The 25,049-nt window shown below is 40.3% G+C and overlaps 1 protein-coding gene across 3 annotated transcripts; it reads left to right on the forward strand.

The window, feature by feature from the left end:
* Positions 1-1,031: 1,031 nt before the first annotated feature.
* Positions 1,032-24,191, forward strand: LOC308187575 (killer cell lectin-like receptor subfamily F member 1). 3 transcript variants are annotated; one of them, XM_080575682.1, is made up of 9 exons: positions 1,032-4,484; positions 6,229-6,332; positions 6,553-6,753; positions 13,233-13,310; positions 14,474-14,572; positions 15,481-15,621; positions 16,668-16,816; positions 17,556-17,668; positions 18,329-24,191. In XM_080575682.1, exons 3-9 carry the CDS (start codon positions 6,672-6,674, stop codon positions 18,459-18,461), a joined length of 795 nt encoding a protein of 264 aa, XP_080431808.1. In that variant the 5' UTR covers positions 1,032-4,484; positions 6,229-6,332; positions 6,553-6,671; the 3' UTR covers positions 18,462-24,191. The 3 variants fall into 3 exon arrangements, with proteins under 3 accessions (XP_080431808.1, XP_080431806.1, XP_080431807.1); XM_080575680.1 differs by adding an exon at positions 5,136-5,247 and having other exon boundaries at positions 3,937-3,954; positions 6,229-6,753; XM_080575681.1 differs by lacking the exon at positions 1,032-4,484 and adding an exon at positions 4,794-5,247.
* Positions 24,192-25,049: the final 858 nt, after the last annotated feature.

Here is a 25,049-nt window from a genome sequence, read left to right on the forward strand (position 1 = left end):
TAGTGTATAGTTTCCAAAGAATTAATCAAACAGAAGCTGTGAATGAAACCTTTGGCTTCTTGTAAGCTGGTCCCAGGATGCTCTACAGAGCTGTAACTGAAAGAATTAGCCTTTGAATCTTAAAATTTTATGCTCAAGAATAATTTATTCACAACTGTATTTCTGCCTCTTTGGGGGGGAAAATAAAAAAAAAAAGGAGAAAAAAAGAAAAAGGAAAAAAAAAGTAAAGGTGCCACGTACTTGCAGTTGTAAAGAAATAACACTAGAGAGCACTGCAAGTTCTGTGGAAGGGCTGTTGCTGGCTGTAAGTCTCAGTCTGTGTTCCTGTAAACTTCCAGAGGCAAAATAATAATAATGATAACAACAGCAACTACAACAACAATAAAAATAAAAATAAAAATAAAAATAAAAATAAAAATAAAAATAAAAATAAAAATAAAAATAAAAATAAAAATAAAAATAAAAATAAAAATAAAAATAAAAATAAAAATAAAAATAAAAATAAAGCATTCAAATAAACTGAGGAAGAAGGAATCTCTCGAATTCTCTAGTCCAACCTCTTGTTCATAGCAGGGCTAACCTTAAAGTTAGATGAGGTCACTCAGAGCAGCACTCTTGTCTATGTGAACTTTAGCCAAGGACAAAGGTCCCACAGGCTTCTCATTTCATAAACAGAAAGAAAATGATTGCCCCAAAATTACTGTGACAGTAAATACATACTGTAATTGGCCAAAGAATTTCTGGCTTTACATGTTGAGGGCATTTACAGAAAGAGCTCTGGAATATATGGGAAGATGGAATCTGACGTTATCTGGATTCAAGCACTACAATTTGTGAAGCAACTACCTGCAAATTAGGTGCAAGCTGCATTCATAATCAGTCTGGCCTACTGAACAGGGTGCTGTGCTGAGGGTCAGGGGTGCTAAGCAGTCTTCTAGCCACTGCCACCAGGCCTCTGGGTGAGCTTGGGTAAATCTTTTGACTTCTGCTCCTCCATCTGCATCCTGGGAACAGTGATGGAAACACAGTTTAAAATGCTGCCCAAATGGTAATATGTTGTGATATACGAGGGTAAGATATGGGATCTCTGCTAGACCTGAAGAAAGGCAGGCTATGTCTGCATGGCAAAATACAGCATACCGCAGAAGGCCTAAACACACAGAGGCTTCATCTCCTAAGTCCACATGGCGTGATGCTGCCCTGCACTGTACAGATGTACTCAGCACACGGTGTTACAGCTAGTTGCATTGAACCAAGAAGTGTTCACTCAGCCACAACGCTGTGGTCACACTGGGATGATCTGCAGCTCTGCACCAAAACATCTGTTATGACATCGCAGAGACAACCTCTGTTGTACAAAGTGCTAGATGCCGTTGTGGAGATGTATGGTCTGCAGAAAGACACACTGCATTTTTTCCCAGCAGCCATTCTCCAATTCACAGTTACGGGTGTTCCAGAAGACCAGAACATAACTTACAACATTGCCGAGCACATATTACCTACGGAACAGGTCCCAACTGGCTCACTGACTCAAAGCTCCGAAGAAAAACTGATTCAGTGTGTGAGAGTGAAGGAAAGGACAGACGGCAATATGGCAGTGTGCTGGAAGGGGTGTTCACCAGCTCCTTCCTGACATGCCATCACCAAACTGGTCAGGAGACTGAGCACATTCTTCTGTCCACATATTCACCCCATCACTGCTGAGCAGTGAAAAATGGCACTCACAATAAATACTCCACACAGCCACATCTTTGGGAATGAACCTGAGGAGTAAAAAAGAGTTGACATTCCCCCTTCACACAGCACCCCCCTTCCCACCCAAAAAACCCACAAAACACACACATGTGGAAAAAACAAAACAAAACAAAACAAAAAAACTGCACGGGGAAGAATCCATCTCACAGACTCCTAATCCTGACTTCTTTGCATTTAACCCAGGTCCCACCTGCTGAACATTAAACTGCTGGTGTAGAAATATTCAGCCTGCAATCCCCAGGCACTGCTTGTTTTCTGAGCTCATTTTTTGTTTTTCTGGTAAATCCATGGGTTTACCCTGTTGAGATGATTTTTTTTTTCTTTTTTTTTTTTCTTTCTTCTTTCTACAGTGTGGGATGACAATTCACAGGCTTTCGTTCATGGGAGAAAGTGTCTTTGGTTGTAGTCATAGCTCTCATCACATCTTCTGCATGCATACTGCTCTTGCACTGACTGCATTGCACATACAGGCTCTGCTGTTGCACGGGGTTTAGAACCAAAACCTGAACTGGAGATGTATGCGTGGGGTTCACACATATCAGCTCTGTGTTACAGCTCAGCCTTAGGGAAATAAAGAGGTCCATTTTGTTGTCAGAGAAGTAGCTCAAGTTCTTCAAAATGTGCACCATGAGTCAGTTGGATGCCTGGGCTGAACTGCATGTTCTGTGGCAAAAGGTGTTGAATTATGCTTTGCAGCCCACATTGCCGTTTTGTCTACTCGTGCCTTTTCACGCAGTGGAGGACACACCGTCACACCCACAGATGGGGTGCAATCTGCAGTTATTATCACATCTGCCCTGTGTGTGACTGGAACAGATATCTGTGCTCGCACCCAAACATCACCACCTGACATTACTCAGCCACAACCGTTAGCAGCAGAGAATGTGTCTATGTGCAGTCAGGAACACGTGCCAAGGTGGGGAAGAACCTGAGCTCGTTCATTTGGCTACCTCAGCAGTGCTGCTTAAGCCCCAGATAGCCAGACTCCAAATGATGGGCAAGAAATCCTAGGCAACAACCCCCACCATCTTTCCCTGAGGCAGCAGATGCTGCAAGCAGGTCTGAACTGCCAGGTGTCTTCGTGCTCTGCCAAACAGTCTGAGAACTCGGGGACAACAAACCACTCCTCCCTGCAGCCTCTGACACGTGGGTGACTAATGCACAGCAAGCCCTGCTGTTTCACAGGCCTCACGAGGGCTTGTGTGCATGTTAGCTAAGCGTGTTGGTCAGGTGGCTGGAAGGGAAGATGGGAGTGAGGTAAGGCTCCACCTGGAGAAGTCAAAGGACATGACGTGACATGGCTGTGAATCCTAGGAGAAGTTTGGCAACATGGGCACACAACCCCGCTTACAGTTGTGATATAAACTTGTGAAGATGCATCTAGATATTTGGGCAACTTTTTATTTATTTTTTAACACAGGAGTAACAGACCAAAAATACTGTTACAACGGAATGATTATATGTGAAAAGATGACAGTGAATGCATAAATAATCTTAAATAGACTCATCTTGTGAAGCATTTATACTCCAAAATGCATCAGTAAAACACATCGGGCTGTCACAAGCAAAAAATGTGTTCAGATTTTTGCAATATTCATATTACAAAACTGAAGCTGTGACACTGTCTAAACAAACTAGATGAACTCTAGCAGAGTTTACAACAAGTATCAATACTTTATTTTAAGACACATGGCACACAATGAAAGATTCTTGCTTTATACAGCATAATGTTAGTCTGTTATCTGTAGTATTTTGTTAGGTAACATACAAGGAGGGGATTACAGAGAAGCTGGAGACAAACTCTTCTCAAAGGGGCACAGCGAAAGGACAAGAAGCAATGGGCATAAATTACAGCCAGGGAGACTGTGACTGGGCAGGAGGAAAAATTTCTTCCTTCATGAGAGTGGTGCAGCTCTGTTACAGGTGCCCACGGAGTATGTGAGACCTCTGTCCATGGAGATCTCTAAAACTTGCTTGGACAAATCTCTGAGCAACCTGATCTAGCTGTGGAATTAGACCTGCTTTGAGCAGGCATTGGACAAGAGGCCTCCAGAGATTCCTTCCTCCCCACATTCCTGCATGATCCTGAAGTGTGCAGGCTGGTAATGCTCCATAACCCAGAGTCCTGACCCTTCAAGCTGGAGGGAACTGCCACCCCCACACACGTGGGCAAGGAAAAGGAAACCTTCCCTCATCTCTGTGAGTAGTTGGTTGTTTTGCAGCCAGTCATCCCTTGGCTCTGTAATGGCCTTTTCTTAAAACAGCCAGGATTGTTCCTTCTGGACTTAAAGTGCTATCAGCACCATACAGTGAGGAATAGATCAGTGGGTCAACCTTGGTGACCCACAGCTGGGTATTCATAAATAAAGTCAGCATTTAAACTGAAAACAAAGAACAGAATGAAAATACTTGCAGAGTTGAAAGTATTAATTCTAAAGGAAATACTTAAATTAAAATACTGTAGCAGTGCAATATCCTTTTTAAAAGTATGAAAAAAAAAAACCAAAACACCACAAAACCATGGTTTTGCTGTAGAATGGAAAGAATCCAAGAAAAATGCCCTTCAAAGACTTCCATACCCCTATTCCTTCTAGAAATTAAAAATCGCCTTCCTTTTCCTTAAGTCTTAACAGTGAGCACAGCAAGTAGACTTCAAATCCAAAATGAGAAATGCTTATGGGTATTTTGTAAGTTTGCTGTGGAAAATAACTATTCATCATTTTTTTCAGGTAAGTGAGAACCTTTTAGTCATAAAGGATGTAATAGCTTGGTCTGCACCGCATGCTTATTGAGGTTACGTCCTGGTCTGAAAATGTATTTCAGCAGGGAGAAAAGAGAGGAGAGGAGAGGAGAGGAGAGGAGAGGAGAGGAGAGGAGAGGAGAGGAGAGGAGAGGAGAGGAGAGGAGAGGAGAGGAGAGGAGAGGAGAGGAGAGGAGAGGAGAGGAGAGGAGAGGAGAGGAGAGGAGAGGAGAGGAGAGGAGAGGAGAGGAGAGGAGAGGAGAGGAGAGGAGAGGAGAGGAGAGGAGAGGAGAGGAGAGGAGAGGAGAGGAGAGGAGAGGAGAGGAGAGGAGAGGAGAGGAGAGGAGAGGAGAGGGATGTTTAAAATAGAAACACAGGTTTTTTCCACTAGCTCAAAAAGACTCATGCTTGCACAGACTATACATGATTAGATCTTAATGGTTTTGAATCATTTAGGAGAGAGCGATGTGATAAAATGCTGCCTAGGTGTATATGAAATAATGGAAAGAAAGACTGAGAGCTCATGCAAGCTCTTTGGCCTTTTAGCTCTCCTGCTCTCCTTTATGGATCAAAGTGGAAAGAAAAAAAAGAAAAAAAAAAAAAACTTTTTTTTTTTTTAAATTTCTTTTCTCCATTTCAGAGCATAAATATCTTGCTGCAAATGATGTTAAGAACTTCAGGGGCCCACGATGGAAACTGATTCAATCAGAGGGCAAATGCTTTGTGTCATGATTGGACCAGTCATACAGTTGGTATGTAGATCGTCATAAAACAAACGTTATCAGTATCCAGTTAACAGTATCCACATCTGCATACTGATAACTTTGTGGCTGATAGAATAACAACAAATCAGATATGTTGCATATAAATTGTACCTGAGCAGTACTTCTGAGTAATTTGTTCCATGACTATCGAAGGTTCATTTTTTTCCCTAAACCTTTTTGTTTCTGTGCTTAACGCTGTTACCAACATTGAGAGTAGAAAGGGAAAAGATCAGTAATATAAGATCACAAAAATAAACTTTTTTTTTTTTTTTTAAATCTATAAGGTTCTAATAGTCCCGTTGAATGTAATAGAAAATGAGAATAGGGTATGTAACAGAATAGAAATATTATTTTCAATTAATATTAATAGGGTTGTAAACCCTATCTGTGCTGAATTCTGAAGGAATATTCTAAGTGGGAATAAAGCACAAAAACAACAATATAGCTCTTAACAGGAAATTTCAGACCCTTCATGCACAGTACTTTATGTCTTTATGTTCTGAAACATTTTTTTAGGTTATAGAAGGGCCTTAAGTTTCAGTTCAAATCTGTGGTTTTTCTTTTCAATATAGAAGACAAAAACACTGTCATCAAAATATGCTGCAGCAAACACAGGTGTCATGACCAAGGAATTAAAAGCAACTCAGACTTTCTGACTGTGGAGTTAGTGTCAAACAGGGAACAGCTCAAACCACCTAATGAACAGCAACTCTCATCCTAGTAATTACTGATAGAGCAATATAAGAGCATTCAAACACTCTCATAAAAGACATTGATTGTATTACTTTTTATTTTATTTAGAATTAAATGTGTTGCACTGTTAATATCACCTAAATTCAGTTATTAAACAATTAGTGGATTGAGCGGGTTCGAATTTGAGTTGCATTTTAAAAGCTCTAGCTGTGGTTGTAATTACATTAGCCCCCAAATGTCTTATACTGATACATATCTTGTTTATCTTCCTTTTAGGTAAATAAGTTACGTAAGATCACGCGCACTAGTCTAATACATCCACAAGCCATATTGTACTGCTTTAGCTATTTTGTGCGAACCAGAAGAGCGTTTGTACTTGTGTAAGTCCCTTTTTGTGTACTCCTAGAAACTTTCCTCTGTTTGGGCCATTTTATATTAATAAAAATAGTGTGTTTTTTGTTTTGTTTTTTTTTTCTTCTTCATTTTCTCCTGCATTCTGAAGGGCAAGAGATCATACAAGAAGAGACAGAATGGTGGCTGAAAACAGGCTTTGAAGCTGTATTGAAAGAAGTAACTTCCTTCCTTTTATCTCTTTCTCAGCGTCCCTCAGAGCCATAGCACAGCATATGTATACTTCTGGAGGCAGGCAAAGCTAATACAGGATGCAACCCACTGTATTAAACCTGCTCTTTCCATAACTCAGAGGGATTTGCTCATCAATGGCAGGCGATATCACGTACGTAGATGTGGCAATGCTACCCAGGGAAAGACCAAGCACGCCTTCTCGGACATCAGTTCCAGGTAAAACATCTAATCAGCTCTTGGACAAATACTGTTTTCTCTCCCTCTGTTTCACTCTCCCTCTCTTTTCCTTTCTTTTCCTTTCTTTTCCTTTCTTTTCCTTTCTTTTCCTTTCTTTTCTTTTCTTTTCTTTTCTTTTCTTTTCTTTTCTTTTCTTTTCTTTTCTTTTCTTTTCTTTTCTTTTCTTTTCTTTTCTTTTCTTTTCTTTTCTTTTCTTTTCTTTTCTTTCTTTTCTTTTCTTTTCTTTTCTTTTCTTTTCTTTTCTTTTCTTTTCTTTTCTTTTCTTTTCTTTTCTTTTCTTTTCTTTTCTTTTCTTTTCTTTTCTTTTCTTTTCTTTTCTTTTCTTTTCTTTTCTTTTCTTTTCTTTTCTTTTCTTTTCTTTTCTTTTCTTTTCTTTTCTTCTTTTCTTTTCTTTTCTTTTCTTTTCTTTTCTTTTCTTTTCTTTTCTTTTCTTTTCTTTTCTTTTCTTTTCTTTTCTTTTCTTTTCTTTTCTTTTCTTTTCTTTTCTTTTCTTTTCTTTTCTTTTCTTTTCTTTTCTTTTCTTTTCTTTTCTTTTCTTTTCTTTTCTTTTCTTTTCTTTTCTTTTCTTTTCTTTTCTTTTCTTTTCTTTTCTTTTCTTTTCTTTTCTTTTCTTTTGTCATTTGATACTAAAATAATGCTATAACATGCTGTGTGCAGAAGTCATGAGAAGGGCGAGAAGTTGCAGATTGTGGTGATACAAATCAGAAAAGTTGCTCTTAGGTCAGTATTGCTATGGAGCTCTGTCTCAGTTCTGGACTATTATTTTAAGTAACAGAACAAGAAGAAAAAAAAGTTGCAGCTTTTTAAACAAAGTGCATTATTTTTAACATGTACACTATGTTTGAAAGCTGTTAGGATATGCTCCACCAAATTAACCTAGTCCAAAAAATCAGACCAATGTATTTTGTAATGTTTTCATGGAAAGAGGATACTAAACTTAATCAGAAAACTAGTGGCAGTCAAAAGTGCAGTCAGTGTCACTGAAGGAAATACTGAATGACTCCTAAAACTCTATTGCTCTTCCTCTTTGATTTTCCCGGAATCACATTATAGGTCTCCCACCACCTGAGCAAACAGAAAATGTATAATGGTCATAATAAGATGATATTTTCATGTTTTCAATGATCATTAGAAATTAATATATTTAGTAACATTGTATAATGAGCATTTTTAGAACATGTTGTTCTGCTTACGGCGAAGATTAATAATGCTGATGATGCTCTGAATGCACGTAAACAAATAATACACTATTTTTTATATTTTTGCAAAAGCTTTATCTGAAAGATAAAAATGACTTCACTTGAACTAGATATCTAATGGAATAATCTACCTTACACTTTCTATTCGTACATTCACAGAGGTTGTTCAAACTGGTGTAACCTGTACAGTGCAAAGCACTGTACACTCAGAATTTTACCCAGTTTCTAGGGTGATATAATTTATTTGCAAAGGGAGACTGGTGTCAAATCTTGATTTGAAAACATTCAAACATGTTTCATGATCATACTCTCTAAAGGAAATCTTGATTTTGAATTGGCCAGGCTTTAATTTTCAATGGAAGTTCTCATTACTTTCGAGATAGTTCTTGTTAAACCTTTAATAGATTTTAGCACTCAGTATTTTCTCACATTAAATTACTAGCCAGAGCAGTTCATTCATCTCTCATTCTCCTTTTGCTTTTACATCTTTCATTGTAATTAGCTTTCTAAAGAATTCCAATCATTTTTGCGGATCTTCTCCTGTACATCCACCAGTGATTGCATCTCCTTTACAAAATACGAGCATCAGAAATATATATACTCAGTATTACTACAAGTCTCAGATATGCTGTCTTAATTATACAGAGAAAATATCTTAAACAGTGTTTCCTTCACTACTTATAGGTCGCAGTATCATCTTCCTTCACCCTAATATCTTGTTCTATTCAAACACATTTTATTCAACTGGGCTTGCATTTACAAGTCTGATGTGTGTCTTAATTAAATGTGTTGTTAAGATTTCTGTTATTTTTAAAATCTGAAATCTATCAGCAATATTTTTTCTACTTACTTTTTCACAAATGGAAGAAGCAGCAAAGAGTATTAGACAATATTAGACCTAGCATCATAGAATCATAGAACAGAATCATAGAATATCCTGAGTTGGAAGGGACCCAAGGATCATGGAGTTCAGCTCCTCAGTATAAGTTTAGAATATGCTAGAAATATCCCCTAATGACAATTAGTTCTGTCTTCTTCATCGACATATGCTAACATAGATGTTATTGCTATTAAAGAGGACAAAACCTTGAGACGTTTTATCATGCATTAGAAAATTCAAATGAATGATTTCAGCTGCTTATTCCTTCCTTGAAGTTTTAACATTTTTACTGGAATTCATATATATTCATCCAGCTGGCAAGTATTCCTTTACTCCAAGAGGCCCATCAAAAGCAAAAGAGTTGTTTCTACCATGGGAAGAATGGGAGAAAACACAAATCCACCCACAGAATTTTCTGTAATTTTTAAAAATTCAGGCAAAAAAGAAAAAACAAATAAACATGAAATGTGACAGAGATGTTGACCAATGTTCTTGAAACATGCTTAAACTCACTGTAAATGCTGCAGTTATTAGTGTTAAGGTACCCCACTGCATAGCGGCCCCTTACTGAGGTGCTCAACAATTCTTTAGAGCTAATGAGGGAGAGTTTGTGATCCATAAAACCCGATGTAATGAGCTAGGAACTGCCAAAAGCAGCCAATAGAGAGGACCAATGACCCAAGTTGCTGCTCAGTCAGCCATTTCTGGGTGTTAGATCCTTCCGTACGGGCTAGGAGAATCTCTCTCCAGTGTGGGCTGGGCTCAAGGCTGTTTTGGACAGAACAGCTTCTACATACCAGACATGCTACTAGCATGTACCACTCGTCACACCCTACACGAAGAAGTTTAAATGCCTTCTCCAGTTTGAAGACAGAATTTGAAGCCAGTTTTCACAGAGAGGGTCTCAGCTCCAAGGTGAATGCACTAACTACCAGCTGATGGGACTGTCTGTGGCAAGTGTCACAAGCTCTCCCTTTAGCTCTACGCTGACTGTGATACAATGAAATGTCCACTGGATGATGCCTATTATCCACAAATCCCCCTTTGCCAGACTTATGCCAGTCTTGCTCTTGGCCAGGGATGTCTGGCTATCTTGCAGAAAAAGAAGCAGCTTTAAGATGGGCATGGTTAAAATTTTACCAGGGAGGAAGGAGAACTGGCTTGAGTCACCACTGCAAATTCAGCAGATGAATACTTCAAGTTGTGGATTCATCAGGCAAGGAAAAACAGGCAAAAAGGAAAAACAAAAAGGAAAAACAGGCAAAGGAAAAAAAGGCAGGAAACATCAGGCAAGACCTCAAATTACTGGGCTACTGGAAAGTCAAACATGCCCACCTCCTCCTGGCTGCACTGTGTATGAGCTTTATTAGATGTAATTTACTGGAGCAGATACTAAAAATGCATGGGCTAGGGGCATAGCTAATTTGTCCTGCTAAAGTATAGCTGCGTCAAGATTTGGTGCATATGAAAGATAAACATGCTGGGGGCTGAATGTCTGCCAAGGTTCTGCAGTAATTGAGCAGGTATTTTAAATATGTAAAATTTGGATTTGGGTGTGAAAGTCTATTTCCAGATACAGGGCCCAGTTCTTTTTCATCTTTTCTTTATCTGTGAGAGCTGGATTTTTTTTGGTCATGTTATGCAGAGTTTCTTGGAGTTCTCCCATTTACTATTCTTATCTCAAAGGTTATTTATTCAGTATATTTTAACAGGATACAGAAAAAGATTAAAAAAAAAAGAAATCACTGGTGGCACAGTCACAAAGAATCCATTAGTTTGCAGACTAATGATAAGAAAAGCTCAGTTATTGAAAACTATTGGGATAAACATGATAGAGTGGACAAAGTGTTTAAACACTGTTTACCACAATGTAGGAATAAAACATGTCTGTGGATATAAATTTGTGAGGCTGCATCCAGAAGAGTGATAGAAATGAATTTGTTGTGATCCTATTCCAACTTGAAAGTCAGCAGTAGGTCATTACACAATCTGTTGGACTTCGGCAGTTGGTCAGGTGCTCTGAATTAGGACAAGATCTGAGCTAGAGCTCTGAATGCTCTAGCAGGTCATGTTGAGTGGGTGGTACTATCTGTGCACATGCTTTGGTGGACTAGCAGGTGCTACTATGTTGCTTCAAAACACATCTAAAAGTAGAAAAGTGTTACACAAATACATCCATTTTCTAGTGAAAGACAGTTTGCACTTCCTAGTGTATTCAAGAAATGTTTGAGAGCAACCTGATTATTGCCCATAACTGATTACATACAAGGCATTTCATCTAGAAAAAAAATAAAAAATAAAAAATTGGGAGTTCAATTCCACCATCTAACTATCCTACAAATAGTTGTAGGCTGCATTTATTTTGCCCCCTAGCTACTTGTACCCCTCCATATACTCCTTGGCCCCTTGCGGGTGCTCCATGCCCTGGCCATCTTACCATCCACCCTCTGCTGGACCCTTTCCAGCTTCCCCAGACTCCCTAAACCGGGTGGCCCCCACCTGGACACAACATTCCAGCCGTGGCCACAACGGCAGCAAGTGGAGCAGCACAGAAACTTTCCCTGCCCTGCAAGTCAGGGCTCTCCAGACTGAACCATGCTGGTGGCTTGCACCACTGTGATAATGATACACTGCTGGCTGAGATTCAACCTGGTTTCCTGTCGACCACAAGAGCACAATTGCTGTAAAGCCTGACTTTGTGGTGTGAATGAACTGCCAGGAGCACTCCCAATCTGCACATTCACAAAGTAGAAGCTTCCAGTAAACAGAAATATCTTTCTGCACTTGATGATTTGCATATAGAAAAGAAGTGAAATTTCAGTTTTAGTAAGTGACAGAGGTCTCCACCTAGAACCAGGGCTCCTTGTTGCTGAACTAGGTAAGGGTGTGTAAGCATCCGGCAAAATTCAGGTTACGTGGTATTTTCAAACCACTTGCTGACTTCTGAGGACTTGACATTCAAATGGTCATGTGCCAATACAGACTATAATAGAAATAATCTCTTTTTTGAAACATTCAGATTACATGGATAAGATTTTTTAAAATTATTTATACCGTTTGAAATGTGTTCTTTACATTTTTAAAGGAAAGTACCTTTATTTGGGAGAGAAAATATTTAGCAATAGTAACAGACTTTCTGAAGTATGTATTTTTGAAAAAGTGTCTCCATTTATAGGGGTAGTGCATTTAAATGTTTAGAAGTCCCCACTACTGTACTTTGAAAAATATTTACATTCTAAGAAGAAAAATGCTTACAAGCATTTCTTTCTGAAAACAGTTACTTATCTGTACAGTTAAATGCAATTTAGAAATTTTCTGTAGTTCACTGAGCCAATAAATTGTAATACATCAAACAACAAAATGTATCAGGCAATGTTCTCTAAAACATAGGAGGTCTTACCTCTATGAATAAACCTCATTTTCCATTCAGTACTCCTCATTATTTTTCTTACATTAAACCTCTCCACACTTCAGCAACTCATATCAAATGCTACCTCATTTCATCCCAGTGAAACTCTCTTCATTTTTTCCTGCCAAGTTCTTTCCTGACCAGTGAGACTATGTAAAACACAAAGTACTTCTTAAAAACCCAATGACCAGAAACCAAGGATGTAGCACAGCAGCTTAGTCTTGATTCAGCTTAATTAAAACCCACTATTTATGGAGAGAAGATCAATGTACCAAAGGTCCAAATATCATCCATAAAATTAGCTAGTAGCCCTACTAAATACCTGGTGAAAGCAAAATTGAAAATGTGGTCAGTAGTGAAGTCATGTGCATCTAACTCACCCCACTCTATTTTAATCGCTTTTCTTGCTTTGTTTTGGCAATGTGCATTTGGAAAGGGATGCCTTAAATCAGCAGGTCCATTCCTCTGCTAATACAGGCTTCATGTAATACTCTAGCATAAAAATTCACAGGCCAGAACCACCTTGCTGCAGAAGTATTTCTGTGAATTGCAGTTCTCCCCTTGCGGTCCACCTGCTTTGCAAAGCAATCACAGCTCTGCTGCCCAATAAGTCTCTATGGTACCTCTTGAGATGGCTTGGCAACATTGGGAAGCTTTCTATGGCTGGTACTCAGGTCTTAATGAAACTTCAGCCTGGCTGCCTCCTGGTCCAGCCATACAGTACCCAATTAGTTCAAGCAAAGATTATGGAGGAGGCTTTTAGTTACTTCCTGACAGCAGCAGGAAATGATAAGTCATCATCTTGCCTGTTTTTTTTTTTTTTAAAAAAAAGGAAAAAAAAGCTGAACCAGCAGCTCTGGAAATGCATGTCCCTTTTTATACGGACTCCGTCTCCTGTATAATTCTTTCTTCTTTCTCCACTTAATGGCTCATTCAACCACAAATGTTAGCATTTCCCTACTCCTTACAGGAAACATGATCACGTACGCTGAACTGCGCGTGAAGACGAAACCCAAGGGGTGCAGCAGATCAGAGATTTCCGTTTCTGGTATTGTACTATTTTGTTTGGTTGTCGGTTACTAATTATAGTTTGGTCTTTCCTATTACCCAACAGTAAAACCTATTATCAAGAGTCTTTACATACAATCTCCCAGTAAGGAATTGATTTCTCATTTCGTATGGTCACGTTTCTTTTCACTGGGTTTTCAGATTATCCTGCAAAAGTGATATTGAAAAAGATTTTTAAAATATTTTTAGTGCCTTTGTGCCCTGAATTAAAAATTTAGTAAAGGAAAGTAAAATTCTGCATTGTTTGAAGAACCCTCCTATAAGTACAGACTCACCTCTATCTCTGCAGGAACAGCCGTAGTGGGGCTTGGGAAGTAGCCTAATACCCAGAGCACTATTTGCAGTCCCAGCTCTCTACTCGCAGTCTGTGCCCTGAGGGTTGTCACCCTCTCTACTGAAGGACATTTGCAAAACAAGGTCAGACCCATGGAGCTCTGTGAGCTAAGAGGGAACATTGCAAATACATCTCAGGCAGTTGGAGAATGGGGCAGTTTCTCATCTCACCCTGGAAAGATCAGAAAAAGAGTAGTTATGAAAGCATAACTTTGTGGGTTGTGGAAATGACACCTTGACCCCAAATTTCCTCGGGTCCTGCCTTTTCCTGGGTATTACACTCTCAGAAACTGATGAATGCCAAATGGCTGGAGAGATGCTTGACCACCTGTATTTCTCTGTGCTGTGCCGTCAGTGTGGGATCTTTGCCTTTTTTGTGAGTTTGGGTAAGTTAGCGTTCAGCCACATGGCCAGCGCTTTAACACAGGAGAGCATGGCCAGAGAGCATACCACAGATCATTCCTGACATCTCCCTGGAATCGCTCTGCAGGGCTTTGCAGGGTGTAAGTGGGTAGATGGGAAGAGGCAATGCTTGAAAAATTATTTCAAAAGAGAAAAAGAGAATTCTTAATGGAATAACTGGTTGAAAATCATTTGCTTTTTCTGACAACAGGATCTTTCAACTTCACTTTCACCTATGCAAAATAGATGCAAATTGTTGATAAGTAAAATGTCCCCACATACTCCAAACGGCAGAGTTATTTTAGATGATTTCTCTGTTGTTTCCAGATTAGAAGCAGTCATACATGAAGGCAGTGCTAACTTTTGTAATGCAAATTGCTTAAGCCACTCTTCCCCTTGTCTTTCCAGGCTGCAAACAGCAGCGCTCAGCCTGGTTCTACGTGGCATTGGCCTTGGGATTTCTTGTGCTCATTCTGCTGGTCACCATGGCTGTGCTAGCAAAGCAATGTAAGTAAATCCTACCATCAGTTTCATCTCTTCATTATAGGCATGGTTAAACCTCACAAAAAGAGTGATACCAAAAACAAACTTCCCTTAGCATCGCATCAAAGGTGTCAAGTTATACACAGGTACAGGAAAATAATTCTAGTGTTCCAAAGGCAACATTTGCTACCTGACGTTTAATATACAGAGCACAGATGAAGGGGAATTGCTGCAGTCTACCTCATCATCAATAATGCTGAAAGGCTGTAGGGGCAGACTTCAAATCACTAGGATAATCAGAGCATCTGACCTTCCTGAATTACAAGTTAAAAGTTGCATCCACGGTGCTATTTTGAGTCTATTTCTCTTAATTACTTTGTGGGTTTGAACAAATAATTAAAAAAAAGGAAAAAAAACAGACTTCAGGTTATTTCAATTAATCAGACATCCTGGTACTAGTAATATCACAGCCCAGACCATGTTCTAGCTATTTAAGAACTAGTTCCAGAGAATATATTAATTTATTATATATTTATTAATAAATATATATATATTATATATATATATTAACTTAATTTAAGTTCCAGAGAATATATTAATTTTCTAAGAGAAAACAGCCTTGAAAAACTTCAGAAAAAAAACACATACTTCCCCAACAAAAATTCCTACCAAAATATCATTTATTCTTTATACATCCAGCTATCAAATGTGGCATAAACCTATTTTCATTTCCTGTACTCACCATATCTTTCAGCAGCTACACCCTTTGCCAGGCAGTTATACTCACTGAACATACTCACAACTGGGTGTTCATACCCCTCCACATGCGTACACACACATCTCACAGTCACAGTATAACACTGGATGCAAAGACTGTATTTCCTTGACCCTGTTGTTAATCATAATCTCTATTTTTATTTCGTTTCTTCAAGTTTTGGAAGGCAGAGCAGAAAAATCAGAAATTTTGTCCCAGTATGGTCTAAATAACACTGACAATCACATTTCTTCAGAGAAAACAGTCTCAGTGGTGCTCCTGAAATGGCTAATGGAGGAACTGTGTGAAGATGGAAAAGGTGAGGAAAGTTATTCCTTTCAAACTATGAAAGATGTGCTGTGTACACACTTCTGTGGTCCCTGTTCCCATTTCTACGCCAGCCTGCAATTTATGGGAAATCACTGGTACTACCCGGGGAACACGGTGTTCCTCCATAGGAGAAGTGGTGACTGGATCTAAACTAACATTTTAATGATGTCAGTTTTGCTCTTTTTTGGTGTATACAATTTTTAGTACTTTCTTTGATCTTTCTTTCTGTCAAAGGCTGCTGTCAGAAATGTCATCTATCATAGCCTCCCTGTATCCTAGAGAACACTTTCCAGACAATAACTGTTTGCAAAGAGTAGGTAGGATTTAACTTTCCTACCCTTTTGCAAGAATCATGCAGGGGAAGACCTTACTGGCCTTTTCACCATGGATCTATTATTTATTAGTAAACATTAATGCATTTCTGAGTGTTGATTGTAACGAGAAAAAAAAAGATATAGACACTGTTACTTTGAAACATTAAAGGAAGCCAGGACAGAAAATGTGAGGGATGTTCCTCACAGATGCTGTGAGTGAAACAGAGAGTATATCTGGGAATAACAGCATTCACCTTAATTCACTCTAATTCTTTCTTCAGCTTGATGGACAAAATTTGGACCTCAATAAAGCATCTGTAGTTTTCAGTCACCTCATATATAAAATCTATACACTCCGCATCATGTCATATAGCATGGTATCTCTTCACAAGGACTGCAAGAGGGAGATGAATGTCTTCACAGCCCTCTAGGTCCTCCCTGTACATATCCACCTGGCATATCCATCAGGGAGGGGAGAGCGAGGGGTTGTGCAGTGGGAATGCACAAGTACATAGCATCAAGGCAAGGGATTGGGAAGCTGAGAACAGGAGTGACAGAGGAGCCTTCAAACCTCACAACCTTCCGCTGCCAGTGAACCCACGCTTTGGAGTGAAGGTTGACTGCTTTTGGACCAGCCATCCTGGCACAGGAACATAAAATGCTACAGGGCAACTGGAACAAGTAATGGTGTGAGCTAATGTTTCCCTCTCTCCATCTACAGAAACATGTGAGCTGTGTCCGCCAGGGTGGCAACTACACAGGGGAAGGTGTTACTACTTCTCCGAGGAGGCTGTAAGCTGGGATGACAGCCAAAGAAACTGTCTAGCTAAGAAATCCCGTCTTCTTGTCATTGAAGATGAAATTGAGATGGTAAGTCTTGCAGCAGCCCTAAAAAATGCACCACAAGCATCTACCTTAGCCAAACATTTCACCAGGTGAACCTCCAAATGCTGCCCAAATATCAGGTGTACACACAGCCAAGCAAGAGCCTTATCAGGTGCAGAGCATCTGACTCCCTTTGGACAGGACTTCATTTCAGAGAGGGTCAAGAGAAGAAATGGAGAGAAGCACAAGAGGAGCAAGTGTGGAAACCACCACAGTTTTGACTGGGAAGAGGAAATGCTGGGGCTTCCCACTCATCTCCAATACTCGGCTCTGGGAAGAGAGGTTTGATTTGACTACTGAATGGAAATTCAAACAGTCAAACCTTCATCCCATTTTTCTTTGGAAATGTGAGTATCAGGGTATGACTAAATGGCAGGTCATGGCTCTTCTGAGAAACTCTTTGTTCTTTGAGGAACAAGACTACCTTAAAGCTTTGCAGTCTGGCTCACTAGAGTGTGAAACATCACTGAGGCCATTTCCAGTTGTCGAGGGTTTTTTTGACAGCTGGCAAGAAGCTAGTTGGTCTGGGCACCGGCCTAAATCAAATCTCTGTGGGTGGTCATGTGTATAAGCCACTGTAATGGGCTGCTTTGCTGTAGCTGGATCCCTGCCCTTTCCCTTCATGTGAGGGACTACATCGAAAGCTGTGTATGGGACAGGACAGGGACCTGAACACAGCAGAAAAACTCTGTTGTTGGATAACATATTTCTGCTTGTTCCACAGGAATTTATAGATAATAAAGAGAAAGATACCAAATATATATGGATTGGGTCAAAGGTGGAAGATGAGAAGAAACAACAAAATTTGCTTGAAGATCCCAGAGTAAAAGAAAACAGGTGATTACTGGTTGTGGGTTTGAAGGGGAAGGTATCTTTGGCCAAAGCAAAGGTGTATTACTCTGCATGGAAATATAACTATGAGCCCAAGCTCTTTTCCCAAAGTCTCAGGCACCTATTCTGGGTCTCTTTCACTGCCAGTTTAAACAGATCCTGCTGGGCACCTCTGCAAACACATTTGTCCTCTGCCTGCAAGACCAACCACAGTCACAGTTTTTGTGTATATGAATACAAAGGGACATTGTTACACACTTCTCCCATTAAAAATCACCATCACCAAACTCTCAGTGTGTAGACTGTGCATACCACCTCCACTGAATGTGACGTCCATCACATAGAGTTGGTGCTGGGATTCGTGCAGCTGAAGGGTCCTTCTCCTGCTTTCCACTATTACATTACATTGCAGTTCATCATCATGGCTGCATGCAGAGATTTTTTCACGTTTCTTACACTAATGTTCATGATAATCAATCCTTCAGTGGCCAAAAGGATTGACTGTGGGTGCCTATCCCACCTATGCATGGTTGTAGAGGAACTGTACCTCAACATGTCACTGAATGTGCTTTCCCCAATACCCTGACCCAGTATATTACCAGTATTTTTATCCAGTACTGAATTTAAAGCTGACAAGTCATTATATCCTTCTTGTTCTCTCATCAGGTTAGCTACAAATAGAATTGGGACTGACGAGAACTGTGCTGTTTACAGAAAAAAAAATATGATCCAAACGGATAATTGCCAGACTTTAAAGAAGTGGATCTGTAAGAAAAATGCAACTTTGTTGGCTCTCTAAGCTAAATTGTCAAACAATAGGCAGAGCTTTTTGTCAGGAGACCTGTTTTGCTGACAAAACAACAATTAATCAATGTAAATAATTTTATGAAACTTGTGCAGAAATTTGAATTCTGCCATTCTGTGCTCGCTAAGGCCATGTCTGATAAAATCAGGGAACACAGAAGTTGCCAAGTGTTAGCGTGAAGGTCATGCAACAGGACTGTGAGTCAGCACGTGTGGCTCTGGGAGTGATGAGCATTCCCATGGACAGACATCAGCAGCAGCTCTCTCTAGGAAAAGACAGGATAAGAGATATGTGAGGATGAACACTGTGTACATGAACTGTATGATATGCAAGAAAGATGCCATCTGTGAGGGCTGAAGACTGTGCTGGAGCCCACTGCTTTTGTATACGTCCCTGAGGCAGACTTTGCTGAGGCACATTTTATTTGGGTTTCAATATTTTGGTGTTTTCTGAAGGGCTGGAAGAAAATGATTTTACTAGACAGCGTCTCATACTTATTCAGAGCCAACCTGCATGGCTGCTGGGTATAGAGGTACTGGACCAAGCACAAAGTGACCCATAACAGTTGTGGCTAACAGTCTGATGGCTCCCATCTTCTTCTAATGTTGAACCTTGTGACCTGAAACAAAGCTCTGAGCTAAGGAAGAGATTTGGACCATAAGACAAGATCGCAGAGGAACAGTAGCAAGGAAATGAAGATGGTGGCCTGCCTTTCCTCCTACATTTTGTCCCTTTATGTTGTGAATTCTTTGACATGGAACTGTAAGTACTGCCTGAGAGATGTGATGAGATATTGAAGCTAAAGTTTAGTGAAATTAATGACTGTTGATGCAGTCAGTAAATAAGATGCTTGGTCACTCAATTTTCAGGGACACACTATTTCTGGACCTACAATGAAAAAATGCTAAGAGCAATCTGACTTACTGTCTTTTTTAGATTAATATATTTGAAAAAAATATATGAAAAAATGTCATAAATAGTTTTCAAAGAAGTCACGCAAGTAACTTGTTCCAATTTTTACAAATACCTTAGTCTAATAACAGTGACAATTACTTTAGATTTCTAGCTAGCATGTCTTTGAAATGAGTAACCAGTCAGAGTGCAAATATTTGCACCACTGTTGAAATATTTCCAGTGACTCATGTTCAACAATGAGGAGAGCAAGTAATACGTAAACATGGAAATTAACAACAACAACAACAAACAACAAACATATAGGGGAAAATGGAAGTGGAGGTGTAATAAAACTGCTTTCCTCCTGTTTGCAAATCATGTACCTCCACTTGGGTATTCACAGGGCCCTGAAGGCACTAATAGGCCCTAAGGGTCCTGACAGCTTCTGCTGAGACTCCCACCCAGATCTCCTTCCCACGGGCCCAAGAAGACTATTCAGTCTCAGGCCTGGGGTCAGTCTCTGCCTGGGCTACGTCATAGATGTACTGTCTCCAGTCTTGCCTTCCTGCCTCATTTCTTGGATGGATCTTGAACCTTTGTTGTTGATATCTTGTCTCCTGGATCCCTCCTTCTAAGAATTTTCTAATTTGTCTCCAGTCCTCTCTTTGTCCCTGCCTGCTGGATGAGCTCTACACCCACAGTATAGTCTTGTCTCTAGCCATGTCTCTGGCCCTGTTGCTCCTGACTGGATTCCCTAAGTCAGGATCCTGGACCTGCCTCATCACTTGCTTTGCCTGGGACCATTGAAGGACACTGTTATCAGCACCCTGCTCTACCTGCTGTTTTCAGCCCCTATGGGACTGTGCCTGGTTGATGAGAGCATTGCCTGTGCAAGGTTTGTCCTCTGCTCCTGGCTCACCTTGCCTTTGGTATATTCCTATTTACACCAGCTGCTTCTGAACATACCAAGCCCCACAGGTGGCACCTCAGATCTATCGTACAAATCAAGCAATGAATTTCGTATTCTTGCAAACGCTCTTTTCACTATTGGAGTGCATAATTTCTGCTCTACAAGTTTTATGTCCCGTAACAATATTGAGGGGCTAGGGGGACCTCTGAATTCCTCGTCCATACAAAGATGCTCAGCAGTCCTCTGTCTGCCTCAAACACCCACCGAAGTGCCTTGCAAACCCTGTTATGCACAAGTTCACCCAAATGAAATACACGATCCTTATGGCAGACTGTATCCCATTTATTTGTATATTTCCAGACTCTAAGTGAAGTTGTGTGTGTGAACTTTGTTTTCTTATTACAGCAGCAGTGAGTAGAAAAAGATCTCCTCCTCCAAATGGAGAGGTGAGTTACCAAACCTTAGACAGGTGGCTCTCCTTGAGAAGAGAAAAACACATCCTTGTTTCTTCTCTGCTGGATACTTGGCACTATTTCTTATAGTCAAAACAACAAGTTGGTTTATTTAATTTAACAAAGATTTGTGCAAGGGAAAAATGAACACAGTCCAATCTGAATATTTTATTGGAGCAAAGAAAACCAACTCTTCCACAGTATGTTTGAGTCTTGTTCACTGATACTGATACACTGACTGTATTAGTCATGAAGCATAGCAGTGGTGGCTGTTCAATAGGGAAGCAAAACAGGGAGACTGCATTTCAATATCCTTCTCTTCAGGTATGCTTTGATTAAAAAATACCGGTGTGACATCTGAGTCCTATCTGATAAAATATCAAACACTTCTGATGTGAAAGCTAATATTCAAAAAGCTCAAACTAAACTCTGAATCTCTAGTTTCGTATTCTCAGACAGTGGGGCCAAACAGCTGAGGCATTCTCATACATACAAACTGCTGCCTTGCAAAAGTGTAAAATGTACTTTTCCATGCTTACAGACAGGGTTGCTTAAGCAGAAAAAAACCAACTTTTTTTAACCCTTTCTATTTCAATTTTTAACCCTTTCTATTTCTATTTTCCACTACGTTGTGCTTACCACAATAAGACACTGAATTCTTACCTCATTTCATAGAATCATACAATATTTTTTAGAAAAAGGCACTCCAAGGCCCTTTTGGGGCCAGCTGGGGAGAGTTTCTAAGCTGCCAGGGTTTTAATACAGTTTTATGTGCTTTTACATTGTCTCTGTGTGGTGAACTGTGTGTGGAAAAAAAGACAAACCACAAAATACCGTAACATTAAAATCAAAGGTGCTGCTCTAACAAAAAATGCACAGACTGGAATTAAAGACCTTTTTAGCACCAAGAGAGATAAATAAGTCCAATATGGCTTTCAAAATATAAAGCCTTTAGCTCATGTTTACTGTGGAACACGTAATTAAAGGCAGCTGCAGTTTCCAAGGTATGTTGATTCATACCTGTACCAGATGTGTGGTGCCCATCTGGAGGGCTGTGGTTAGTGTCTGTAACCTGCGATGAGTAACTAACAGACACACTCGCAAGTGAGCTCATGGCATGAAGTACCACTTTTTTACCACACACGTGACTGCAACTTAGAACAAAAGTTTCATGATATATGTCATAACACCAACAAACTGACACCCTTCCCTCACTTCATGTGGCTCTTAGTGAGTTCTTAGCTGCACTGAAAACAAAGAGAAGACAGAATACGGCAGTATGTAAGCCTTGAAACTCAGAGACCAGGGAAACTATCTACACAAGAAGGGACCCTCCATATTTTAGCAACTCACCTCTCAAACAGCTGTAGAGTCATTGAACATTTGAAGACCTCAGAAAACTAACAATATTAAATTAAATTTACAGACTTCTGCTGACCTGCACAAATAAAAACCTGTTGTGGTGTTAGAATCCATCCATGGACACTGATGTCCAACAGTGCACTTATTTATGGACACACAAAGATGCTAGGGAGGTAGTAGGCGTGTGTAAGTGAGAGTTTTAAAGGCGAAGAGATCCTCTTTTGAGATACTAACCGCTTGATGCAGTCTATGTTCCATAAGCACAACACAACAGCTTTTCTTAAGATCTTTAAAGCTGAAGATTAAAAAGTGAATGTCACCATCAGCGTTACTGACTTCCTTTCAAACGAAAAAAACAACGTAACTTTCCCCTGCAGAATGTAGTATCAGCAACTAAAGACTCATTTGAAAAACTGTTGTTCTCCTTGTGTTAAAAAAAAAAAAAAAAAAAGAGAGAGAAAGAGAGAAAAAAAAGAAAAACTCAGTTCATCATGCATGCAGGGACAGACTTGTTCTACATGGAGAAGAAAAAGCAAGGAAAACATCTGAAATGAACAAGATACTTTTTCTCAATGGAGAAAAAACCGTATTATTCCAGGGTACTTAGAGCCTACCTTTCTATATGCATTGTAGACAACTCCTGGATTGCTGGATTTTATGGCAAATATTTCTCAAACCATGTTGTGGTTTAACCCTGGTAGGCAGCCAAGCACCAAATAGCCGCTCGCTCACTCTTCCCAGGTGGAATAAGGGAAAGAATCAGAAAAGCAGAAGTGCGAGAACTCATGGGTTTGGAGGAAGAGAGTTTACTAGGTAAAACAAAAGCCATGTATGCAAGCAAAACAAAACAAGGAATTCACTCGCTACTTTCCATCGGTGGGCAGACGTTCAGTCACTTCCCGGAAAGCAGGGCTCATCATGAATAATGGTTTCTTGGGAAGACAAACACCATCACTCCAAAAATCCCCCACCTACTCCTCCTTAATCCCAGCTTTTATTGCTGAGCATGATGTCACATTATATAGAATCCCCCTGCAGCCAGTTTGGGTCAGCTTCTTGTGCACCCCCAGTCTCCTTGCTGGCAGAGCAGCATGACAAGCAGGAGTCCTTGATGTAGCGTAAGCACTGCTCTGCAGCAACTAAAACATTGTTATCAAAATTATTTTCCTCCTAAATCCGAAACAAGGCACCATACCAGCCACTATGAAGACAATTAACTCTATTCCAGCTGAAACCATGACACATGTTGAGCTAATTTCTCTGAAATCAGTGGTGATTTTAACAATACTTATGAAGTATGTTATTCAAACATCCTAGCTATTACTAATGTAATTAAAAATTTTTGTAGTGTCTTACCAAAGCCCTTGCCTACACTTTAAGCAGTCACTAAATCTTGTGTAATCCCACAGATTTAAAAGAAAAAAAAAAAACATTTAATTGTAGTACTTCATTAACCTCACTGTGAGTAAAGTGAGTTCACATCCTGCCCCTTCAGTTCCTAGCATGACAGACATTGGGTACTAACAAAGATGCGAAGTGCACCCATTAGGAGTCATAAAGTGCTTTCATTGTAACCCATTGTGCTTATGGTTTCTCCAAAACCTCCTTTAAGAACCAAAATTTTCAATATTTGGACTCTACATGTAGATGGCATTGATGGAGAAAAAAAAAAAGAACAAAGAAAACCAAGAGAATCACAGAATCACAGAATCATCTAGGTTGGAAGAGACCTCCAAGATCATCTAGTCCAACCTCTGACCTAACACTAAGTACTCCACTAAACCATATCACTAAGGGCTACATCTAAACATCTTTTAAAGACCTCCAGGGATGGTGACTCCACCACCTCCCTGGGCAGCCCATTCCAATGCCTAACAACCCTTTCGGTAAAGAAGTTCTTCCTAACATCCAACCTAAACCTCCCCTGGTGCAACTTTAGCCCATTCCCCCTCGTCCTGTCACCAGGCACGTGGGAGAACAGACCAACCCCCACCTCTCTACAGCCTCCTTTAACGTGCCTGTAGAGAGCGATGAGGTCTCCCCTGAGCCTCCTCTTCTCCAGGCTGAACAATCCCAGCTCCCTCAGCCGCTCCTCGTAAGACTTGTTCTCCAGACCCCTCACCAGCTTCGTTGCCCTTCTCTGGACTCTCTCAAGCACCTCCATGTCCTTCTTGTAGCGAGGGGCCCAAAACTGAACACAGTACTCGAGGTGCGGCCTCACCAGAGCTGAGTACAGGGGCACAATCACTTCCCTAGCCCTGCTGGCCACACTGCTTCTTATACAGGCCAGGATGCTGTTGGCCTTCTTGGCCACCTGAGCACACTGCTGGCTCATATTCAGCCGACTATCAACCAATACTCCCAGGTCCTTCTCTGCCAGGCAGCTTTCCAGCCACTCATCTCCCAGCCTGTAGCGCTGCTTGGGGTTGTTGCACCCCAGGTGCAGGACCCGACACTTGGCCTTGTTGAACTTCATGCAGTTGGCCTCAGCCCATCGCTCCAGCCTATCCAGATCCTCCTGCAGAGCCTTCCTGCCCTCGAGCAGATCGACACACGCACCTAACTTGGTGTCATCTGCAAACTTACTGAGGGTGCACTCGATCCCCTCATCCAGGTCATCGATAAAGATATTAAAGAGGACTGGCCCCAGCACTGAGCCCTGGGGGACCCCACTAGTAACCAGCCTCCAACTGGATTTGGCTCCAGTAGTGGTACTCCAAGAGAGTGCCATTATTCTGTATTTAAAAAGAATGTCTGGGTAAATCAGCTCATTGAAGAAGAATAAGATAAAATGTGGTACAAGAATACCCCTTATCCCTCACAAATTCTATCAAATTTGTAAAATATACCTATAGAATGTAAATATATAAATGCTCTGAAAACTTTGCAAGAACAAACTGAATAAAACTCCATGTTTCCCCCCAAATTTACTGTACTGTTTGTATTTCACTATGCTTGTTTCAG

Source organism: Anser brachyrhynchus, assembly GCF_964034855.1.
Source record: "Anser brachyrhynchus genome assembly, chromosome: 1".
Classification (NCBI taxonomy): Eukaryota; Metazoa; Chordata; class Aves; order Anseriformes; family Anatidae; genus Anser; species Anser brachyrhynchus.